At 56.4% G+C, this 23,691-nt stretch overlaps 1 protein-coding gene across 7 annotated transcripts in view; it reads left to right on the top strand.

Moving 5' to 3' along the window:
* Positions 1–14,532, top strand: part of TNS3 (tensin 3) — a 206,009-nt gene extending 191,477 nt beyond the window's left edge. For all 7 annotated transcript variants that reach the window (XM_027573536.2, XM_027573535.2, XM_027573532.2 and 4 more), the window contains 7 exons: positions 1,494–1,589; positions 2,230–2,307; positions 3,015–3,092; positions 11,369–11,537; positions 12,928–12,996; positions 13,098–13,124; positions 14,388–14,532. In XM_027573536.2, the coding sequence (XP_027429337.2) occupies positions 1,494–1,589; positions 2,230–2,307; positions 3,015–3,092; positions 11,369–11,537; positions 12,928–12,996; positions 13,098–13,124; positions 14,388–14,532 (662 nt within the window). The remainder of the gene's footprint in view (positions 1–1,493; positions 1,590–2,229; positions 2,308–3,014; positions 3,093–11,368; positions 11,538–12,927; positions 12,997–13,097; positions 13,125–14,387) is intronic.
* The last annotated feature ends 9,159 nt before the right edge of the window (positions 14,533–23,691 follow it).

Raw genomic sequence — 23,691 nt, 5'->3', positions numbered from 1 at the left:
TGGGTGGCTGAAGCATCCAGCCGAGGGGCTGTCAGGGAACCTAGGTGTCTGCTGTGGGGTGAGCGGAAGGGGCAGGGTGCAGGGGACTCAGCACAGACCCCAAATCCGGATGGTGTTGTCTGGAAGCAAAGCGGAAGGAGGCTTCGTGCAGATCGAGTAGACTAGCTGAGCCTGGCTAGGAACCCGGCGTGAGAAGCTCCGGCAATCCTGAACGAGGATTGCTGTGGAGCGTGCGGGGTGGCTCTTGGCTCCATGGGAACTGCAAGCCAGCGGTCTTTCCTGCATGCACTGTCGCTTTGGAAATGAAGACGGTGCTGTGTGCGTGTTCTCGTCTCCCGGCATGCATCCACCTCTCAGGCCGACCTTGACTCAACCCTAAGGTGAAGGTCACAAGACGTCCCCGGCGTCCTCTGGCTGAAATCTTCGCCGTCTGCCTGTCGCCGTCCAGCCCTGGATTTGGCAGTGGGGTGTCACGGTGCAAGGAGAGGTTTGAGAGGAAAGAGCCCAGCGAGTCAGCATCTCGCCTCTTGGTACCCGGAGACCGGGCAGCGACAGATAGATGTCCAGGACGGATCTGTTCTCCGGGCAGCCATGCGGCTGGCCGTCCAAGTGAGACACTTGTCCCCGGCGCGTGTGTCCCCTTCAGTGCGGAAGACGCGGATCCTTTTCCTCCCACAACTGAGGATGCACGATGCTCCTTTCCACACCTGTGTTCACCACAGCCTGGCGGGTGCTGCTGTCGGCCGGTTTCCAGCTCAGTTTGGAGGTTTGGAGGTTTTCTGGACATGCCTCGTCTTCGGATGCACAGGCTGGCGGGGGCAGCGATGTTCTGTCTGGTGCCCGTGACAGAGGGCTTCCTCCCCGGGGGTCTGTCACGTGGCTCCTGGCTCAGTCGTACCCTCAAGGCTGGTCCCTTCTGCCTCTTGTCAGTGGCTTGCTCTCGGGCATCACCTTGCATCCAGATCCTTCTAACCTCTCCCGTTACGAGGGTTAGGAGCTGGAGGGCGTGTTTCCGTTCACAGCAGCTGACTCATTCCCTGCACTGGGGATGCTTTGCAGGATGTGTGAGGGTCTCTTCTGGGACCCCTGCGCCTCCGGGCATGTCACCATGGGGGCTCTGCTCTCCTTCCCAGGACACTGTTTGGCAGCCCAGCGAGGCCAGCAGCCTGGCTCCGGGGCCCCTCCCTTTAGCTGGTGCTCTGTCCCTCTCTCCCATCCTCCCGTGCTCTCATTCTTTTTTTTTTTTTTTTTAAGATTTTTATCCATCTATTTGACAGAGAGAGACACAGCGAGAGAGGGAACACAAGCAGGGGGAGTGGGAGAGGGAGAAGCAGGCTTCCCGCGGAGCAGGGAGCCCGATGCGGGGCTTGATCCCAGGACCCTGGGACCATGACCCGAGCCGAAGGCAGACGCCCAACAACTGAGCCACCCAGGTGCCCCCCGTGCTCTCATTCTTAAATTCTCTTTTCTTTCTTTTCAATTTCTCACCACAGCGGGAGATCTGGCCAACGAACTTGTTCGGCACTTTTTGATCGAGTGTACCCCGAAGGGAGTGCGGTTGAAAGGGTGCCCCAACGAACCCTATTTCGGTAAGTGGCTGCGAGGTCACAGTCGACGTCCTGGCCCACGCAGTGTGCAGCACCCTGCTGCCCCGAGTGACAGGGCCTCCCCACCCCCCCGGGATCCCCAAGCCCTTCCCCCGCCCCCGCCGCCGGGCTCCCCAGCTCCCTCACCCGATTATCGTCTCCAAGATAAACTGGATAAGGAATTGTTCTGAAGGCTTTCTCAAAACCAAACAGATGGCAAGCAGGTAGCACCCTGGCAGGCAGGCCCGTGAGCATGGACCGGGTTAGAGCTGGAACCCGGGCCCTTCCTTCCCAACCTCGCAGGCTTGTTGGGACAACACCCAGACACATGGTCCTAGCCTCCAGGAGCACCTTGCAAGGACCACGGAGGCACCTGGGCTGGCTCAGACTCAGCCGACAGCTGACTTCCTCTTTACAAATTGGTGCCTGTGTGTCTTGGGCCAGAATCACCTGCAGTTCCTCTCCCTAGCTCTTAGCTGTCTTGCTGGACTGGTCACTTCACTGAAGTTTTGCGCCAAGTCCCGCAATAACGGAGCGTATTAGTTGCTACAAATATAAGTGCTCGCCCTCCACAGCAGCTTCCTTCCCGCAGTGCTGTGTTTAGGGCGGCATTAACGCCCCTCTGCTGTTCATCCGTTTGCAGGGAGCCTGACGGCTTTGGTGTGTCAGCATTCCATCACGCCCTTGGCTTTGCCCTGCAAGCTGCTCATTCCAGACAGAGGTACGCGGTCGGGTGTTCCGTGCTGTTCCTTCTGGCCGTGTGCATGTCGGGTCCGTGAGGATCCACCAACGGAAGTCAGACTGGAACCTTCCTCTGTCCCGTGCCCTGTGGGTAAACCCCAAAGAGTGTCGTGTAGCCCACCCAAGTGGGCCGACAAGAGGCAGCCCCCAGCGATGCCGTCACCTTATGGGCTTTGTGAATGGCTTCCCTGGATAGAAAGCATCTGCATCAAGAGAACTTCAAGGCCACACTTGCATTAATTTGTACAATTCTACAAAATCAGCAAGATACTGATATTTTTGAGCTTAGGTGACAAACTGTTTGCTTTGCCTTTATGGCTGTTTGAAAAAATATCTAATTAGGCACCCATTGCATAACAGCGTGATTTGGCCGTATTTCTCAGCTTCCTAGGCAGTATTAATTTCACATAATTTTATTAGATTCCATAGTGATTAATTTATAATATAGGTAAGTGTGATTTACCTTTTGCAATTCATTGTTCATGAGAGCTGAGAAAGACATGTTGCCGGACCGTGTCGCACCCCCGCCTGCTCAGAACGCAGTGCTGGGGTCCGCGGGCCGGGGGTTGTCACCAGGAGACAACACAGGTCACCCCCTGGGAATCCAGGCCCGAGTCTGACCGTGTCGTGAGGACTCTTCTCTGGTGAGCCGGACTCATTTCTGCGTTTTCTTGCTCCGTCCCGCAGATCCGTTGGAGGAGATAGCCGACAGCTCTCCCCAGACGGCGGCCAACTCGGCCGCAGAGCTGCTGAAGCAAGGGGCAGGTCAGTCTCTGGCTTCACGTGCCCCGTCCTAGTTCCTGGGGGGAAGGGGGTCACCTTGGGTCTGCGGGTTTCCTCCTGCTGTGTGTGTGTGAAGGAGCTCCCTCTCTGGGAGCACCCCCAGGCCTGGTTGGGCAGCGAGTGTGAGCGGACAGAACCAGGACTCCCCGGGCCGGAAATGTCCCCACTGCAAACAAGACCAGAGACCGCGGGAGAAAGCCAAATCCTGGGTTTCATCTGGGGAGAAGGCAGGGAGCTGGGCTGTGGGGGGCCGGCCTCCCCCCAGCCATGAATGTAAAAGCGCTCACGGGCCTGACTCAGCAAGCCAATGGTTTCGCCCTCGCTGCCCGCAACCCAGGGTGACGCAGACCCCCAGACAGTGCTCTTGCCAGGGCACCTGTTTTTTAAATTAATAGACTTTATACATTTTTTAGAGCAGTTGTAGGTTCACAGGAACATTAAGAGGAAGGTACAGAGGTCTCCCCCACACCCCTGCCCCGTGCATGTGCGACGTTCTCCATTACAGCGTTCCCCCACCAGAAGGTACATTTGTTCCCATCTGTGAACCTACGTCATTATCACCCAGAGCCCAGAGTCTCCACCGGGGCTCACGCTCGGTGGTGTTCGTTCTGTGGTTTTGGACAAATCCATAATGCTGTGTATCCACCACCAGAGTATCACTCAGAGTGCTGTCATCATCCTAAAAATCCTCTGTGCTCCACCTGCTCACCCCCGCCCTCCAGACCTTGGCAACATTGACCCCTTCCTTGTCTCCATGGTTCTGCCCTTTCTAGAATGTCTTAGAGTTGGAATCATTACAGTTGGTAGCCTTTTCAGACGGACTTTGTCCCCTAGTGATAGAAGTTTCCTTCATGTCCTTTCATGGCTTGGTGCCGAATGATCTTACATTGTCTGGACGGACCACAGTGTACTCGTCCATTCCCCCACTGAAGGGCATCCTGCTGGCTTCCAACTTTTGGCAGTTATGAATAAAGCTGCTGTAACATCCGTGTGCGGGTTTCTGTGTGGACGTGAGTTTTCAGCTCCTTAGTGTAAATAAAAAGCAGCATGATTGCTGGATCGTATATTAAGAGGATGTTTGGTTCTGTGGGTTTTTTAGATTTTATTTGAGAGAGAGGGAGCATGCATGCGCATGAGTGTGGGGAGGGGCAGAGGGAGAAGCAGACTCTGCTGAGCATGGAGCCTGACACAGGGCTCGATCCCAGGACGCTGAGATCATGACCTGAGCTGAAGACAGATGCTTAACCGACTGAGCCACCCAGGTGCCCCTGGTATGTTTAGTTTTGCAAGAAACCAGCATTGTCTTGCAAGAGAGCTACACCATTTTGCATTCCCACCAGCTGTGGATGGGAGCTCCTTTTGCTCCACATCTTTACCAGCATTTGGTGTCATCAGGGTTCTGGATTTTGGCCATTCTAATAGGTGTGCATTGGTATCCCGTCAATGTTTTAATCTGCATTTCCCTGATGACACGTGACATGGGTCACCTCTCCATCATTGCTGCCTGTACGCCTTCTGTGGTGAGATGTCTGTTAAGGTATTTGGTCCGTTTTTTAGTTGGGTGGTTTTCCTATTGTTGAACTTTAAGAGTTCTTTGTGTATTTCGGAGACCAGTCCTTTATCAGACGTGTCTTTTGCAAATATTTTCTCCCAATCTGTGGCTCGTCTTCTCATTTTTTTGACGTTGTTTCTCACAGAGAGGAAATTTTTAATTTTAATGACATCCCGTTTATCATCTTTTTTTTTTAAAGATTTTATTTATTTATTTGAGAGAGAGAGAATGAGAGATAGAGAGCACGAGAGGGAAGAGGGTCAGAGGGAGAAGCAGACTCCCCGCTGAGCAGGGAGCCCGATGTGGGACTCGATCCCGGGACTCCAGGATCATGACCCGAGCCGAAGGCAGTCGCTTAACCAACTGAGCCACCCAGGCGCCCTCGTTTATCATTTCTTTCTTTCATGGGGTCGCCTGTTGTGTTGTCTTTGAAAAGTTTGTCACCAGACCCAAGATGATCTGGGTTTTCTCCTATGTGATCTGGAAGTTTCATACTTTTACATTTTACATTCAGGTCTGCGGCCCACTGTGTCAGGGTTTGGGAGGGGTGTGAGGTCTGTGTTACGGTCTCTGTTTCGCACGTGGGCGTCCAGCTGTCCCAGCCCCTCTGTGGAAGACGGGATCTCCTCTCCATTGTGTTGTCTTCACTCCTCTATCAAAGACCAGCTGACTTTATTGATGTGGGTCTATTTCTGGGCTCCCAGTTGTTTTCTGTTGATCTGTTCGTCTGTTCTTTTACCAATAATGCAGTCTCGACTACTAGCTTTCCAGTAAATCTTGAAGTCAGGTAGTGTCAGTCCTCCAACTCTGTGCTTCTCCCTCAGTCTCCCTCATTTCTTGTTCAGTCTGTGCTATTCTCGGTCTTTTGCTCCCATATAAATTCTAGAATCAGTTGGTCAATATCCACAAAATAACTTGCTGGGATTTTTATTGGAATCATATAGTGTCTATAGATCAGGTTGGGAAGAACCGACATCTTGACAAAATTGAGTCTTCCTATCCATGAACATGGTATCTCTCTCCATTTATTCGTCTATCTTATATTTTTTGTCAAAGTTTTATAGTTTTCCTTATAAGTGTTTCTTGTACATAATTGTATTAGATTGATTCCTAGGTATTTCACTTTGGGGGCTGCTAATGTACATTGTATTGTGCTTTTAATCCCAAACTGTGATTGTCCTGTGCTGATGGACAGGAAAGGGATTGACTTGTATATTACTCTTGTTTTCTGCATCGTGCTGTAAATACAGCCCCACTACTTGCTGTTGCAGCATGCGATGCAGCCCCTGTGGTCCCAGAATAAGAGGGCTGTGGACAAGACCGAGGCCACGGGGCTCCTGTGGGTCTGCAGCCGTGAGGGAACCGAGTTCCCCATGGTGGACGTTTGCTCTTGGAAAGGTTGGGGAAGGGAATTTCAGAGACTGGTTGGGGGCCTGGACAAGAAATACCTCCTTTCTGCACCTCATATTGGTAGCGTACTTCACAGCTGTGGCTCCGTGTTGGAGGTCAGTGCAATCTACAGCTCTTTTCTTGTTACTTCCTCTGTACATTGTGCATCGTTCTTCTGTGCAGCTTTTCTCTGTGGAACTCCCCGTCACTATGCCTGTTGCCCAGCTAAAGTTCATCTCTCTGGTTTCACAGCGATGAGTGTTGAACTTTCAGTTCAGACCTCCTTGAGGGATACATTCTGTGTGTCCAAAATGAAGCTGATGTGGTTTGCCCCAAACAGCAACGTGTTAGAACGTGAAGCTCCAAAATGAGGAGCGTGGCTGTGTCAGTCCTGGGTTTAAGTCCAGGCTCTGCCACTCAGGGTTTTGACCTCTGGCAGCACACTCAGCCACGTGGATCTCGGCGTATCGATGATAATGATCTCTCCCCACAGCGTGGCTGCAAAGACCAGGTGAATCAGATGTTGAAAACCGCCTTGGGAACCATAACGTGGTCACTCACGTAGGTTGTGGTGATATTAGTCCTGCTGTGTTTGCACGGGAAAATGCTCTTCCTGGCCCAGGAAAAATGGCCTTTCCTGTGGCGGGGGCCTCACCCTTTCCCTGCACGGGCCTTAGCTGGGCACCTCCCTAGTATCTCCAGGGTGCAGCCCTGTGCTCAGCCTGGGGTTACACTGCAGCCCACATGCCTCTAGGCTCTGTACTTAGCTTAATATCATCTTATGACAAGCTGTCTGTTGTTTCTCCTTAAGCTTCATGATTATCATTTCCCCCAATAAATGTCCAATTAATAAATAGATCAATGAATTCACTAATCTTAATTAGGAGCCATAATGTCCCTTATTTTTAGATATTACGGTCTTTCCTCCTATTCTGGCTTATCATTATTAGATACACTTGATAATCTTGTTGAAGAACATATGGCAGGTATCAGTAATGCTGGAGGACTTGATGTTTTGAAGGGTGGCAGTTCCCAGGACTTGAGACGGGCCCTGGGGATCTCATGTGAGCATCTGAGCTGAGCATTTACACACGACAGGGTGGAGCCTCATGTTTCTAAGACACATCGAGGGGGTTAAATGTCCGTGTAGCTCACTTCATGGGTGACAAGGCAAGGCGTGGAATCGGGACACGGATCCGTGGCTGGAGTGAGAACAAAGTAGCAGTGAGCTTGCAGAGGCCCCATGGTTTTTGGAAAAAGTACAGGAAGGTGGTCAGACTGTCCCATTGGTGATCACCTCAAGGAAACTGATTTTTTTCCCCAAAACTAAATTTTGTGAGTGTTCTCATTCACCCCGGGACTTGAATTGTCCCGTGTGGAGTCCCCTCCCCATAAAGTTGAGGAAGCAGCACCCGGGAGCGTTAGCAGAGGCGGGCGTCCCCAGTGAGGGTGCACGGTCCGTCGTCTGCTTCCCCTTCTCTCGTGTGACTGAGGCCCTTCTGGTTCGTTCCAGTCTCTGACTGTTGGCATTTTTGGTTTCTTCCTTGGTGGTGTTGAAGCTGTGGGATGCAGTCCATCCTGAGAGGAAGGACCAGAGCTCTGGTACATTTTCCAGCAGTGTTGGGCTGAGTCCTTAACTTACCATATTGTGAAATGTATTTTCTTTATAAGAGTAGTAGGAGCTTTTTAAGTTAAAAAAAAAAAAAAGATAGGGGCGCCTGGGTGGCTCAGTGGGTTAAGCGCCTGCCTTCGGCTCAGTTCATGATCTCAGGGTCCTGGGATCGAGCCCCGCGTCAGGCTCCCTGTTCAGCAAGGAGTCTGCTTCTCCCTCTCCCTTCCCCTCTGAACCTTCCCCCTGCTCGTGCTCGCCCTCTCTGACAAATAAATAAATAAATAAATAAATAAATAAATAAATAAATAAATAAATAAATAAAATCTTTATTAAAAAAGGGAAGAGACATGGAAGAGAGAGGGAAGGTGAACTGCTCAGAGGCCTGTTTCCCAGACCGCCCTGGATGTTTTTCCTTTTCTTGCTTCGAGTAAGAAGTTCACCCATTTTTGTTGCACATCACATAGGTCTCGTTTTCAGTGGCTGTGAAATGGTCCGTCTTGTGATTCAGCTCCTTATGGTTGCTCTGCTCGTTTGGCTTGTTTCTGGCTTCTCAATAATACAGACAACCCTTGGGAGGCTACCCTTCTGCTTTATGTCTTTTTTCGGAATCTTGCATTGCTCTCTTAGGACCCAAGTTCCTGGACACAGTAGGGCTGGGTGAGGCCGTGTGTTCCTGAGGCTTTGTACCCCGTGCGTTTGATGGGCACGGCCCCATTCACAGGAGGCAGCCCTGTTCCACAAGGCGGCTCCTCCCCACCTGCACCGGGACCACGTGTCAGGTAGAATTGGATGACGGGGGCCAGACTGGGTGGACAAATACCAGTTACCCTGCGGATCTTCCCTCTGCTGGAGAGCAGGGCTCCGGGATGGACCTGTGTGCTCAGCAGACCTGCCCCCAGATGTGCTTTATCAAGTGACAGCTTCCCTCTTCTGCTTTGAGGAATGACCCCGGGGGCGAGATTCCCCAAACCCCGACTCCTTATCAAAAGGCCATTTGTGGTGCCACAAGGGAGATGGGGTCCGGGTTGGTGGCCGCCTGTCCTGGCGCAGACCCAGGCTGTGCCCGTTTTGTGGGATTTCACTGTCGTTAGATCAGAATTCCTTCTCTTCTTGTTTTGGGAAATGCATCACAGTAACGCTAATGAAATCAAAGGCAGAATATCCACCCTCCGAAAATCACGCGGTCTTAAAGTTTCCAGGCACCCATCCATCTCCTGCTCGTACACACGCACTTTTTCTTTTATACTTGTGATCGTAGCACAAATATGGTTTTTATTCTGCTTTCCCATCAACCTCTAATGTTTTTGTGGGTTTAAGAAATAGTTGACGTACCAGCCCTGTGCGGGCCTGCGGCGCATGATGAGAGGGTTTGATTATCTAAGTTGTGAGGTGGTCACCCCCGGAGGCTCAGCTCACGTCCGTCTTCTTGTGTAGATACAGTATGAAGAGGAAAAGAGAGGAAGGTTCTCCTTGTGCTGAGAAATCCTAGGACCCACTCTCTTCATGACTTTCCCGTGAACTACCCGGGAGCGTCGGCCGTGGCCACCTGTCTTCTTGTTGCTGTACACGTGGCGTGGCTGCCACTTGATGGTTGCTTGGTTTTCCGTGTGGGGTTCATTGAGCCATTCCCCGTTTCCCTGCTAAGTCAGCACGTGGCTCCCATAGCCCCACCTCTGGGCTGGTCGTCCGCCATGGTTATGGAAGATTTCCCTTCTGAGCCTCCTGATAAAGATGACCATGTTGTCCAGAAGGGCCGTCCGGGTTGACCCAGCGTTTCATCAGAGCGTGGCAGGCGTGGGGTGCTCGGCAGCTACATTGTAATGTGCCGACATGCGTTCTGTCCCAAGGGACACATGTAAACCCCTCAAATCCAGGTGGCAGCGGGAGTGCCGGTCACCACCAGCCCTGCCGCTCCCCTCGGGTCTGTGCCAGCCAGCCTCAGGGAGCGGGTGCATCTCTGACTCCGACCCACCCCTGAGCACCCCTCTGGGTGAGAACGTGCAGGTGCGACCTTCTGAAGGTGCATCTGCTCTCAGGACAGGCACGTGGTGTTGTGAGGGGGCATTATCTGTGGCCGGGGACGCTCGCACACAGCCTCCGTGCTTCACTGTAAAATCCACAGCGCACCCTTGGGAACATTAGACGCTTCTCACCGAGCGTGCCCGGTACCCGGTAGTTTCTCCGTGGACATTGCAGCAGCAGTATGGAGATGGGGTGTCACGGCATGGTGGCGTGGACACCCAGGGGCTGGCTGCGAGGCTCCTGGACCACTTCTTGGGTCTCCAGGCCACTGTGTCCTCCTCCACCACGGGGCGGGTGCAGATGGGCTGAAACAGTCTCTGGAAGGTGTCTGCCACGGCCTGACACACAGGGATTGTCCTCAGAGTGAGCAGCCTTGGCAGAGCTCGGAGACACGGAAACGGTTGTGTTCAGGGTGGAGAGTTCTCTTTAGATGCTGCCTGGCAGCACAGTGCATTTCCAGCCCGTACAGGGGTGAGTTCTCCAGCTGCTTCTGGTGAGAGCAAGGGAGTGGTTCAGGGAACTTCGTAGGGGAAGCTGGGGTCTCGGAGGAAACTCCCTGCTGCTCGCGAGTTCGGGGGCTGTGTCCTCTAGAGGAAGTGGGGTAGCTCCCTGCAGTGAGCGTGGCAGGCTCCGTGCAGTGCACGCTCTCACCAAAGACCCCATCCACCGGCCTCAGGCTGCGTCGTTCCAGGGAGGCTTTCCGGAATCTGCTCCTTCCCTTTATTCTGGGCCTTTCCTGTTGGGTCTCTTCAGTGGCCCCAATAATGATTCGATTCCAGTGGCTTTTCCCCGCAACGTCGGTGAGACCCCAGCCAACATGCTTGTCATGCTCAGCAACCTAGGATCAAGGGCGAAGCTTTGTTTTCCGGTGAACTTGGTGCAGACCTGGGGCTTACTCACGGAAGCAGGGGCTTCTGAGACCCCAGAGCTTCCCAGGCTTTGAAGATGAGCTGTGAATCGCAGCATTTGCCTGGAGGCCGTGGATGGCTCGTCGCTCGCGGACCGCAACACTCACATGGAGCCTGACATCCGGCAGGGCAGGGGCACGGGCGGCTCTGTTCTTGGGGGTGGTGAGGGCTGGGAGGGACACGTTCTTGGTAGCTGGCCAGGCGGGGCCGTGGCTCCTGCCAGGAGCGAGCGGTAGGCAGAGTCTGAGTGTCTTGGGGCACACCAACCTCACACGCGCCCCAAAGTCCCACGTCAGCTTCTGCGTGAGCTGCAGGGATCCAGCCTCAGAGGGCCATCGGGCTGTTTACCAAGCCCTGGTCACACGCAACAGTTTGCTCCCTGCCCCGAGAAGCGCCCAGCCCCGTGGCAGGGCGGGGATGTGACCCAGACGGGATGGGCCGATCCGTGCCTTCGTCACGCAGCCTCTGCCTCGAGTCACATGCCTCATGCATCGTCCCCGCTGCTCTGGGCGCCGTCGCTTCCAGCGCCTTTGGGGTTTTGGCTTCCCTCTCACACGTTTACTGACCTGCGGTGGTGCCGCGGACCCACACCCGCACCGAGGCGGGGGAAGGGTCTTTGGCCCCACTGGGGACACGGCGGCAGGGGCGGTGGGAGGCTTCCGGGACGGGGCCTCGGGGCACGTGTGTCCCTGGTTCCTCCCCATCCGCGCCTGTGGAATGGGGGGCTGAGGGCTCTGCCTCCAGTGAACACCCTGCTTCCCTGGGTGTCTTGCAGCCTGCAACGTGTGGTACCTGAACTCTGTGGAGATGGAGTCACTCACGGGCCACCAGGCCGTCCAGAAGGCCCTGAGCCTCACCCTCGTGCAGGAGCCGCCTCCCCTGTGCACGGTCGTGCACTTCAAGGTGTCAGCCCAGGGCATCACCCTGACGGACAACCAGAGGAAGTGAGTGTGCCTGGGCGCCGGGCTGTGGGCGGGCCTTCTGGGCGCACTCGGGGTCAGACCTCCTGCCAGCCTGCGTGTCCCTGGGACGTGGCTCTGGACGCGTCCCTGTCCTTCAGGACCTCCCAGGAGCTGCGTGTAAACCGTGGACATTCGGCACAGACGTTTTCTTCGTAGGAGTCAGGAAACTTGTAAAGAAAAAAGGAGAGAGAGAGAGAGAGTTTTGGACCTTTGAGTGTCACACGCACACACGAGTTTAATTTTTAAACACAAAAATCTTTTAACTCGACTCTGTCAAAACACTGGGAGACTGTGATGGAACTCACCCATCTTTGGTTCGAGGTCATTACATCTGACTGGTAGTCGTCCCATTTCAGGTGACACTGTGAGCTTGCTAGATGTTAGTTCAGTATCTAGATAATTAATTGTAATGCAGCCATTAGTTATATATTAAGAACAACTAATATTAGTTATTCATGACCATCTATTGTATAGTACGTTACAATACTAAATGTTATCTAGATGGTGTTTGAATGTGTAGATGCTAGATGATATTTCGGTAGCTTTCAGCAGAGCTGTCCCTGAGTGGGTTCTACCTAGCGGGTGTCCCGGGAACATAGTAGGGCCCCAGCCCGAACGGGGAACAGAGTCAGATGCACAGATAGCGGCGTGCTGCCCCCCCTGCCCCCCATCCCCCCCGCGGAGCCCCTGACCTCAGAGTCAAAGACATTTCTGATGCACTTGTTGTTCATTTGTTTTGGAAACAGCCCGGTGTGGTTAATAAGAGAGCCGGGCCATCAGCCATAAGGGCAGGGGGAATGGCAGGAGCATCGCAGGGCACAAGGCCAGTCACGTGGCGCCGGCCGGTGAGGCAGCCCTGACCCGCCCTTTGCGCCCACCCCACAGCCAGTCTGTACGTTCGCAGTGTGCCGTCCGCTCCTTCCTCATGTCTGATGTGGGCTCCGGTCCCCGAGAGTGGCCGGCCTTACTGGACACCATGTCCCCAGTGAGGAGAGTTCGGCTGGAGACGGTCGGTGGCTGGACATGGTCGGCGGTTCTCGGGCCAAGCACAGGAAGGCCGGGCTCACTGGCTCACCTCCGGGGCCGTGCCAGGGCTCCGGGGTTCGGTCCCGACCTCCGCGTGCCTGGCAGGTGCACGATGTTACTCTGCTGCATGCTTCCCTCTTGCCAAGAGCCAGCATTTCCAACACTGCTCAGCCCCGCGTCCATCTGCCTGTTTCTGGCGGGCGTACGCGTGGTTCTTCTCTCCAAGTGACTAGTAATCCAGTCGGCTTCCGCCCGACTCTCCTTCTGGGGGAGCCCGTGCTGTGCGTCCCTGTCACCCTCACGCCCACTAACAGAGCCGTGTCCCCTCCACCCCGTGTCCCGACAGGCTCTTCTTCCGGAAGCACTACCCCGTGAGCAGCGTGATTTTCTGCGCGTTGGATCCACAGGACAGAAAGTAAGACATCTCTCTTTGTATCAAGCGATGCGTGTGCATCCTTTGCCTGTTAAATTGATAAAGAAGTGACCATAACTCTTCTTTTCTTTTTAATCTGTAAGGTGGATCACGGATGGCCCCTGCTCGAGGTAGGTTCCCAGGACGCCAGTGCCCTTCCTGTCACCGTCCAAAGTGCATCTCTGTACAGATTTCCAAAGAGGGTATCCCGTAGGGGAAATGAGGGAACCGTGCCAATGGGTTCGTGCCATAAACACAAACAAAAGTGTGTCCTTCTGCAGGAAGGGCCTCCCGGGGTTCACTTTGCTGCTTGCTCTTTCCTGGAGGCACAGTACTTACCCCAGACCCGTATGTGGCGCAAATAGTGTGGAGGCGAATGCACGGCTTTTCGGGCTGTTCAGGGCGGGCGTGGACTGCAGGTGCATCGAGGTCAGGGTGGAGGAAGGACTTCCCCTGGGTGACTGTGAATGACACAGTGTTCAGCGTTTCCCAGATGCAGGGGGAGCACGGTTTCCGCCTGCCCTGGCTCCACGGCAGGCCAGTCCCGCCAGGCAGGGGCGCTCCCAGAACCTTCCGGAGCTGTCGGCGCTGCCCAGCCCAGTTTCCTCCATGTACCCTAAATCTGATTGCCAGGAACAGGTCAGACCACAAGAATCCGCTTGTAGCGTCCCTGGTTCACGTTCCTGTTCGTCTCGGGATCTGATAAAGCGCCCACAGGCCTCATGCTCTGGCACGTGGGGCTGACGGCGCTCCCGGCCGCGTGGAATGTGCCACCCCACCGGGGTTCCTTGAGCCAGTCCCTCTCATGGCTGGGAAACCACTCTCCTGGAACAAAAGAATCCTTTTTTTTTTTTTAAGAAGGAGCAGAAAGAGTTTCCCGGAGACAACGGAAGTTCCCGCGTGAGGCTCAGGGCTCACGAAAGCCCATTCGGAGAACAGCTCCGATTCTTCTAATGGTTCCTTACTTGCCCATAGTTGGTAACTGGGGTGCGGGAGGCCCGAGAGGAGAGCTTCTGGCCCCCAAGGGTGGGAGGGTGGCCGCGTGCGGCCCTCACCTGTGCCCCCACATGCTCTGATTGCCCCACCCCGGTACCTGGGGAGCCCGGCCTCCCCTGGGAGAGTCAGGCCACCGGCCGGGTGGGGGCTCAGGGACCTGCCCTGACCCGCGTCTGCAGGGTTCCGGCTAGGAGTGGCCCGGGGCGGTGGCTGGCCGTGCACCTGCTGTACCTGCGAGGTTTGGGAGGTGGACAGATGTGGGCAGGTGTCTGGCTGGGTGGTGGTGAGTGGCGGGTGGAGGTGGTGGTGGTGCAGGGAGGGAGTGGACAGAGGTTTGCACCCACGCTTGGGCCTTGCGGGATGCTGGCGCTCTGACCTCACCCCCTTTCCTGTTGCAGAGTCTTCGGGTTTGTGGCCCGGAAACAGGGCAGCGCCACGGACAACGTGTGCCACTTATTCGCGGAGCATGACCCAGAGCAGCCTGCCAGTGCCATCGTCAACTTCGTGTCAAAGGTCATGATCGGCTCCCCTAAGAAGATCTGAGCCCCTCCCAGCCAGAGACCCGAGCGGGGCTGGGGCGTCCCCCGCGTAGCAACTGGCCAGCCTGACGTTCCAGCCCCAGGAGGGCAAGGGGCTCCTTCTCCGGCTTCATGGACAGACGGCACCCCCCAGTCTGCTGTCCTTTCCTGAAAGACTGCTCACCAACACGTCTTTGTAGCCAAGCGCTTCCCGAGTGGAGGAAATTGGGCTCCACGCTGGCAGGGGCTGTGCAAGGACACAGGCCCCCGTGTTCCTTGCACTCCGGCATTTGTGGGAAGGAGGGCGCCCGGCCCCTGCACTGGTGGCCCCTGGGTGACCGGCAACGCCATCAGCCACGCAGAGGGCCCCCGTCCACCCAGCACCTGGGAGGAGGCCCCTCTCCTCCACGACAGAGACGCTAGCTCACCGAGAAGGGGACGCGTGTTTGCTGGAGGTTCGTGCAGGTCAGGCCCTCCTGGAACTCTGGGGGCACGAGCGAGGGGGTGACGTGATGGCTGTGAGGACCAGGAAGGCCACCCGGTCCCTGGGGAGGGGCACCGTGAGCCCCAGCCGGGCGGGCAGGTGGCAGCTCCAGGCTTCCGCTCTCACTCCGGCTCCAAACGGCGTGTTGCCTGTGAGAGCAGAGGGAACATGGACGTGAAATGTCTTTTCATATAATTTATATTCTACTTACGCCAAATTATTTATGATAAATTGCTGGGCAGGACGGGGTCCCACTGCTGCGGGCTGCCAAGCCGAACCCGTGCCCACGATCGAGGGCCACATCCCCGGCAGGCCAGCCACAGCAGCCCTGACCACCCCAGTACCACCCCAGTACCACCCCAGTCCTTGCCATGGACGGTTCGGGTCCAGGCGGCGGCGGGTGATGTCCTTTCTGGGGAGGAAGTTTCTGGAGAGTGGGTCACCTTTGGGTGGAGACACGGCCCTGCTCTTCACGGCTGTTTTCGGCCCTCTCTCTGAGCCCTTGGCTACTTGTCCCCTGCTCTGCGGCCCCCGCTGGGATCCTGTGTTGCTGGCCTCCTGAGCAGAGGAGGAAGGGGAGGAAGATGATGAATCTCAGTCCTTCAAAGCTGTTCTTGAGCGGAGGGCCGCTCCTCTGCATCTCCTGGGCGACCGAGTTGGGTGCCGGTCACGCCAAGGCTCCTGTGTGTCCCCCAGGGCGGGAGTTGGGGCTGACAATGTGGGACGGGAGGCTCAGTCTCCTCCCGCACAGCCGGGGCGCCCCGCGCCTCTGGGGCCCCGGGGAGCTGCCCACTCTGCCTGACTTTCCGAAATCAAGACCAGCTCTTCGGTGCCCCCGCGAGTCGCCAGCGGGCACCACACCAGGGGTGGAAACGTGGCTGTGAGTCCTCTGTGTTAAGCGGATCAGAGACGGACCTGCCGACTGGTAGAGCTGGAAGCGAGTCGCAGGGGGGTGTCGTACGTGTGTGAAAGCAGGTGGATGGGTCCACTGTAGCTCCTATCGATGCACCAAACATAAGTGCCTCATTTCTGTGCCAAATGTTTGCCTTGGTCTTCGCGGACCTTCTTCCCCAATGGGTGTTGGTGTGGCTGTGCGGGAACGTACCGGCGTCTGCCGGGGGCCAAGGGGTCCTGGTCCTCGGCAGAGGCGGCTGGCATCTTGGGATTCCATTTGTGGCAGAAATTCGGCCAAGGGGACCCGAGGTGCCGTCCCCAAGGGGCGCCTCATCCCGAGGTGGCCTCTACCCATTTTGACCCAAAGACCGCAGGTCGGGTCCCTCATCCTTCCGACCAAGGACGAGAGGGCTCATTTAGAAACCAGAGCGCGGGCGGGCGTGAGTCCAGAAGCACAACCTGGTGGATGACCCGGGCATCAGGGCCTCCTGTGCAGTCCTTGCCCAGAGCATTCGAGAAGCCGCACTCCCTGACCTGTGAGACGGACCGACTGGCTGTGGCTTTTCCTCGCAGTGGCCAGGGCGTCGGGAAGTTTGCTCCCTCTGCGGAGCTGAGGGAAGCCGATTCCCCGGTTCCTGATGAGCGGGTACGGCGGGTTTCTTCCTGTGTTACACGTGCATCACACAGAACGAGAGGAATCCACGAACTGGGGGCTCAGACCGGGGCAAGCCGCACCCCCACCCCCACACAGGCTCGGGGACACTCCGCGCGATCCCTGGCACGGGGAACCCGTCCCGGGGAGGTCGAGGGTCCCCACCGCGTCACAGCCAGGGTCCTATTAACCTGCTCATTAACCGGATGCTGTATTCCTCCAGTGTTAACCTATACCCGTGGCAAGCCACACCGAATTTAAGGGTCTCCGTGTGTATCCTCGGTGTCAAAGACCTCATGTCTCCTTAGCTGCCTTGCTTGTTAGTGGGTATTTTTACTTTTCTTATATTGTAAAGAATATATCCAGTATGTAAATGAATGTTCTATAAACCCTTTGTATAGTCATTTTCTCTGCTTTTCAGATATTCTCTCTATTCAGAGTATAATAAAATTATACACGCGGGAAAGCCTCGGTGAGGCAGACATTTGTTGTGTTGGATGGAAGCGCCCAGAGGGTTTGTGCGTCTGTGTGCCCGTGTGTGCACTTGGGTCACGCACGTGTTTCACTGGGAGTTTGAAGTGGATTTTTTATGGAGCGTTGGATTCGGTTATAAATTCACATATGGTTGGCCTTTAGGAATATATTTTAAGATTTCCGCCCAGAGACCTTTGAAAAATATAATCAGAGAGAATAAGAATTTAATTGCAGTGTGTGCTGTTCCTCCTAGGACCTGGTTTGTTTTGATGTTCAGCCCCCGAGGGGACCTTCCAGGCGTCTGCCGCGTTGGGGCTGGACCCGAATATGCAGTTTTAAAAGTGGGTTCACCGGTTGCTTCAAGGGATGCAGGTGTTGCCCGGCGCCACCCTCTGGCGGGGGGCCTCCCCAGCCAGGTGGGGGCCCATCGTGCTGGCTTTTTGCCTTCCTGGGGCTGGCCTCCCTTTGCCTGGCTGATTTCCTTCCCGAGTTAGGTGATGGGAACACAGGACCCGTGGCCCTCGTGCACTGTGTCCTAAAGCCCTTGAGCAGCTCTGTCACGGGGCGCCCAGTGGGTGGACGGTCATTGGGCTCAGCAGGCTCCGCCTTCCCCACTGCAGGCTGGGGGTCGCAGTGCTCATAAGGCTAAGGGCTGGGGCATGACCGTGCCCGTGGTTGAAGCGCCGGGACCGCTCTGGCCCCGGCCAAGAGCATAAGGCCGAGGAGGCCCACTTGGGAGAGTCTCGTCCAACAGGACGTTTCCGGGGATGGCGGGGCTGGACCCCTGACCGGTGTCACAGAGGGAGTAAAGGTGGGCAGGGCACAGATCCCCTGTGGCCACTAGCGTGGGCTTTCCAGAAACACAGTTTGGATGTGTCACAGTGGAGTCGGCCCAGAGGATTCTTGGAGTGCCGGCCACCACCAGGCCTTGCCTGGACGGGAGCTTGTCATGTGTGCATTAACTCCCTGCTCATCACTCAGTGGCTACTACTGATGGATGTCCTGCTGTTGGGCACCCGGGTCCCCTCCCCTGGGGACCCAGATCTGTTGGAGATGGGCACCTGGGTCCACCCCCTTGGGCCCTGGATCTATTAGCGGTAGGCCCTCCGCCTGCCCACTGGGGACCCTAGATCTCTTGGTGATGAGCGCCCGGGTCTGTCCGCTGGGGTCCCTGGATCTATTAACGATGGGTGCCCGGGCCCGGCCCCCCTGGGCTGTGGACCTTTGGGAGAAGGGTACCTGGGTCCCACCAACTCAGGGCTCGAGATCTATTAGTGATGGGCATCAGGGTCCCACCCCCTCCGGCCGTGGATCTTCTGGAGAAGGGTGCCCAGGCCCTGCCCACTCGGGACCCCGACCTGTGGGTCTGTTAGTGATGGGTGCCCGGGTCTGTCCGCTGGGGTCCCTGGGTCTGTTGACGATTTGTGTCCTGGTCCTGCCCACTGGGGACCCCATGTCCTATCCTCCGTCGTGGTTCCTTGTTTCCCTAGAGTTATGTGTGTGGTCACCAGGATCGCGGACTCGATCACAGGGCCTCGAGTCACATCTCACAGAGCAGACTCAAAGTGGAATCGGAGTTTGCAGGTGGACTTGGGGCCCCGGGAACATCAGAGGCCGGAGCTTAGCAGAGCGAGCAGAACCAAAAAACACGACCAACCACATGCTGTTTACAAGCCTGGGCCGGGGCCACAGTAGGGGTGGGGGGTGGGCCCCCAAAGCCCTTTGCTTGTGGGAGGGTGCCCGCAAAAGGCGTCTGCCACGAAAATCCAGCTGGTCCATGAGACCTCTTTGACCCCATGGATCTGAGACAGTGAGGTGGTGGGGGAACACCAGCAGGAAGCCCTGCCCTGCCCTCCCCGGGGAAGCACGCTGTGTCTCCCACTGTCCGGGGACCCCCCCCGAGAAAGGCCAGGCCAGGGAAGCTGAGCCACGGCTCCCCCTCTTCTACCCCTGAGACACCTGTGCCCGCACCCCCACCCAGGCAGCCCCATCAGGACCGTGGGAGCTGCAGCACCAGGTAAACCGCAGGGACAAAATTCTCGTGGCATCACAGTGATTGGACTCTTCCGCACAGGCACAGCACCCGGTGGCTGGTTCTCCAGCCCAAGCAGGGACACCGTCCGCTGACACATCAGATGAAAGTGGGACGCAGAGCCTCCTGGCGTGATCGCCAAAACGTCCCGGATACGATGGAAGATCCCCTGTGTGCCAAGAACCAGGACGCTCGCAACGCGAGTGAGAAAGGACAGTCGTCCGCCGCCAACATCAGGATGAATCAGATGCTGCGATGACCTGGCGACAAGGCTTCCAGGACCACATGAGAGACTTGTTCACACAGGGGGAAAGAACCAAAACAAAACGGGCGCCTGGGTGGCTCAGATGGTTGAGCGTCTGCCTTCAACTCAGGTCGTGATCCCAGGGTTCTTGGATCGAGCCCCGCATCGGGCTCCCTGCTCAGTCCCTGCTTCTCCCTCTGCCTCTGTCACTCCCCCTGCTCGTGCTCGCTCGCTCTCTCTCTCAAATAAATAATATCTTTAAAAAAAATGACAAGGACTTAAAAAGAGCTTTCACGCCAACATTAATTTTAAAAATGGAACCACTGTATTCATGTCTGACAAAGTGTACTTCAGGGCACAGAACAGGACTAGGCACAAGGATGCACACCCTACAGCCGTAAAGGCTCAGTCCCCCGGGACCGAGACCCCCGGGAAGACAGAAGCCCCCTGGACGTGCCCCCACCAAACAACAGAGCCTCAGAGCAGGAAGCCAAGGCTGATAGAGCCGGAAGGGCAGACTGACCCACTGACCCACAGCTATGGCTTCTTAGCCACGGGGAGAACTAGACTGAAAGTCACCAGGATGCAGGAACCCCAGCAACACGAGCGGCCAATAGGATCGAATGCACAAATACGGGGCCCCCCCACCCAACAGCAGCAAAATCCCCCTTTTCCAGTGGAACGCTCACCGAGACAGACCATAATCTGAGCCATAAAGTGGAGGTGGATCAAGGGGAAGGGCGGGCGTCCCGTCTGGGGAGAACTCACGGCTTCAGAGACCGTGGGCAGGCAGGTGGATTGGGACAATAAGGCGGAGACCTTGATTGAGTGCCTACTGTTTGCCAAGGGCGGTGCTAGCACTTGCAGTTAGAGTTGGTTGATGGGTCCAGCGTCCCTGGGAGGGAGAGCCCAGGTAGCGCCCGCCCGACGGAAACCCGAGTGGGCCGGGTGGGAGCATCCTGCCGTCGGGCCGGACGGGACCCAACATGGAGGGCTCGAGGGACCGGGCTGAGGAGTCTGCAGATAGCCTCGGCGGGGGCGTGTCCCGTGCCGGAGCCCCAGTGGCCGCCCCTGCCCTGTAGGGTGGGGAAGAGCTGGGCGGCCTGCCTGTCTGTCCACACAGAGCAGGTGGCCACGAGCAGAGCCCATTTACAGGTAATGAAGCTCAGGGTCAGAGAAGTTCAGTAGCTTGGCCACGGTCCAGGGTGCAGGCTTGGAGAAAAAGAAGAATCCAGTCGTTCTGGTTGCCCTTTTCTTGGTTTGTTGTCTTTCCGACCCGGCCCCAGCCAGGCAGCCTGGGAGCCCAGAGCCCGGAGCCCATGTCCTCCCTGCGGCCCTCACAGGCTTTCCCTACACGCCCTCCCCCAGTGAGCGATTTCCTGTGAACAGGCTCCTCCCCCGGCTGCACTTTGCCCTGCATTTGGACGGGAGGGTTCCCGCTGAACTGAACTCCGCGGTGCCCCAGCATTCGGGCTCAATCCAGGTGGTGCCGAGCGCGCTGTGGGCGGCATTGCCCCCTGGTGGACGGCCTGGCTCACTGCAGCAGGGCATAAAAGACCCCGCGGAGCTGGGTCCGCTGGGAGCCGGCAGGACAAGGGCAGCAGGAATGGAAGGGATGGAAGGGCATGGGTTGTTGTGGGCTAGGGGCGCGGAGGCCCAGCCGAGCTGCCTGGCGTCCAGTCTGGGCTCTGGTGCACATTCGCTCTGTGGCTGGGACGGCTGTGTGAACAGGCCAGTAGTCTCCTTTGTCAGAGGAGGGCGTATTCGCGCTTCCCTGGCGGGGTCTCCGTGGGAATTAACTCAGGCACTTCGCGGAAGCGGACTGGCTCAGCACCTGCTAGGGAGCTGGCCCTTAATGATTTCTGGCCATAGTTATCTTTAAAAGCTGTTCGTCTGTAATCCCCGTTAGGTCCCTTAACGGTGTTGGTGGATGTTTCAGCACTTGGACCCTTGACAAGTTGGGCTCCCCTGTGCCAAAAGTGATGGCTTATGCTTTGTAGCGGTGATGCCCTAGGACAGGGCTGGGCGAACCTTTCCCGGGGGGGGGGGGGGTGGATACGCGGGGGAGACCGGGGCCGACCCTCGGCTGCTGCCTCCAGACTCCTCCCGTCCCGGGTATTAACGTGGTGGTCTGGCTGTCTCCATCTTAGCAGGAACAGGAGCTGACATGGCAAAGCTGGCGAGCTTGGAACGGAGGACAGTGTGCCCTTCTCCCCTCCGCACGCCTCCCTGCCCCACCTGGCGCGTGGCCCCCAGCCACATCCCCACCATCCGTGCGCTCCGATTTTAGGCATAAAGGAATACCAAGAGATAAAACAAAATAAGCATCCTCCATGAGGTGACGAAAATGTCCTAAAATTGACCGTAGTGATGGTGGGTTGCAGGAAATGTGCCCAAACCATCGGATCTTACCCTCCCACTGGGTGAAGTGTGTGGTTGCACATTGTATCTCGGGAACGCTGTCACAAAAGAAAAACAGAAGAGCATCTAGAAAAAGAGTAAAGACAGACATGAAAGTCCTTGGAGACACAGGCTCAGGTCCAAGTGTGTCCCCGCGAGGAGGGAGCCGGGGCCTGGCCTGTGGCACAGGAGTGACTGTGACCTTGTCCTGTCTGGGAGGCTAGACTGGGGAAGCAGGAGAAAATGGCCTTTCTCTGTCAAACAGTCTTCTAGCTCATGTTGATTTCAAGAAATACGACGTGCCTACTGAGGATGAGCCCGTGGAGGCCAGTGTCAGGCTCCTCTGTGGCTCAGGTGCCCCCGGGCACCTGCAGGACAGCTGAGGAGACAGGAGGGTTGGAGACAGGTTGGCCCCCAGACATGATGGGGGACTCTGAATGGGGTGGCCACTCTCCCAAAGACATCACCTTAGATTACGAAATCCCGCTCTGCAGGTGGGAATTCCCAGGGGTGCTTAGGTGGGCACCTCTGCTCCCGGCCAGACAAGGAGGAGCCAATTTGTCTATAGCCTCCCTCAGTCACTGGGAACCTGGGGGCAGGTTCTTGACCACAGAGCAGAGCAGACTGATGTGAATTTGGCAGAAATGCAGGGCTTGACCAAGTGGTGGGTGGGGCTCGGACCTGGGGTGCAGCCCCTGATGTTGGGGAGACCCGCGGCACTGGGAGAGAGCCAGGTAGTGGGGGTCTTCGATCTTGGATCTCTTGCTATGGCCACCCAGCAAGATAAACAGGCCTGAGCACGCAGAGTCAGAGCCGGAAGAGAGAGACAGTGATTTCCAAAAGAAAACGTTGCCCAGATCCAGGGAGGTGCAGGGCAATGGGGTGGGGGGGAGGCTAGGAAGACCCTCAGAGGCATCAGGAGAATGGTCAGCCTTTGCTGGGGACCAGGGGGGTCAGAGCCCAGCTAGGGGCACCTTTCCTCTCCCTTCCCTCTTCCTTCCAAGGCACCTCCTGAGGGCTCAGCAGTGGATTCTCTGGGAGGGAGAACAACACTGAGTCGGTGAGACACTTGAGTTCTTGCAGGAACCTGCACGTCCTTGACACCAGACTGGATTGTTTTCCACAATCGTGAGGGACTGTGGGGTCTTTTATTATATAAAAATGACCAGAGAAGTCCTGGGGCGTGCCTGAGGTTTCAACCAGCGAATGCTCCTGCTGAGCAGGCATAAGGGGAGAAGGGGAGAAGGCTTTGCAGTGGCCCCATGACTCTGCCTGCTCCACGTCTACTTGGCCGTGGTGGCCTGCGGATGGCAGGAAGAGCCGTCAATCCCAGCCCGTATGCTGCACACACAGGGCACAGGGCCTGGCACATCTGGAAGGCGGAGGAGGAGGGCAATGGCGGGGACGATTTTCCTCCTCTATAAGATGGAAATACCGAGAAAGTCACCTCTCTGGGTGGTGGAGAGGCATCAACCAAATCACAGCTGGGAAGGCACACTTGCTGCTCCCACTGCGCGTAAGAACAAAGAGAAAGCAGATCAAGGGAATACTATGAGAATGTTCCAATGTCAGTTAAACAGGAAAGGCTGGTCTGGTTGGTCCAGTGCTGCGGAGTGTTTTAGAGGTGGCTCTGCACATGGGTGGGGTGGGCCTGGCAGTCTCCACTGTGTGATGAGGGGCCGCAGAGTCCTTGTCTTCAAAGGGTTTAGATGAAGATAAGGTGAGGATCTGCATAAGAAGAGCCCGTGTAAAGCCTAGGACACAGTGAGCTTTCCATGGGTGCAGCTGTATCATCACCATCATCACCATCATCATCATCACCATCACCACCACCACCATCATCATCATCATCACCATCATCATCATCATCACCATCAACACCATCATCATCATCACCATCAACTCCATCATCATCACCATCATCACCATCATCATCATCCCCATCACCACCACCACCATCATCATCATCATCACCATCATCATCATCACCATCAACTCCATCAA

The sequence above is a fragment of the Zalophus californianus genome, chromosome 12, assembly GCF_009762305.2.
Source record: "Zalophus californianus isolate mZalCal1 chromosome 12, mZalCal1.pri.v2, whole genome shotgun sequence".
Lineage (NCBI taxonomy): Eukaryota > Metazoa > Chordata > Mammalia > Carnivora > Otariidae > Zalophus > Zalophus californianus.
Note: the sequence above shows the minus strand (reverse complement) of the source record. Positions and strands in the feature narration are given on the sequence as shown.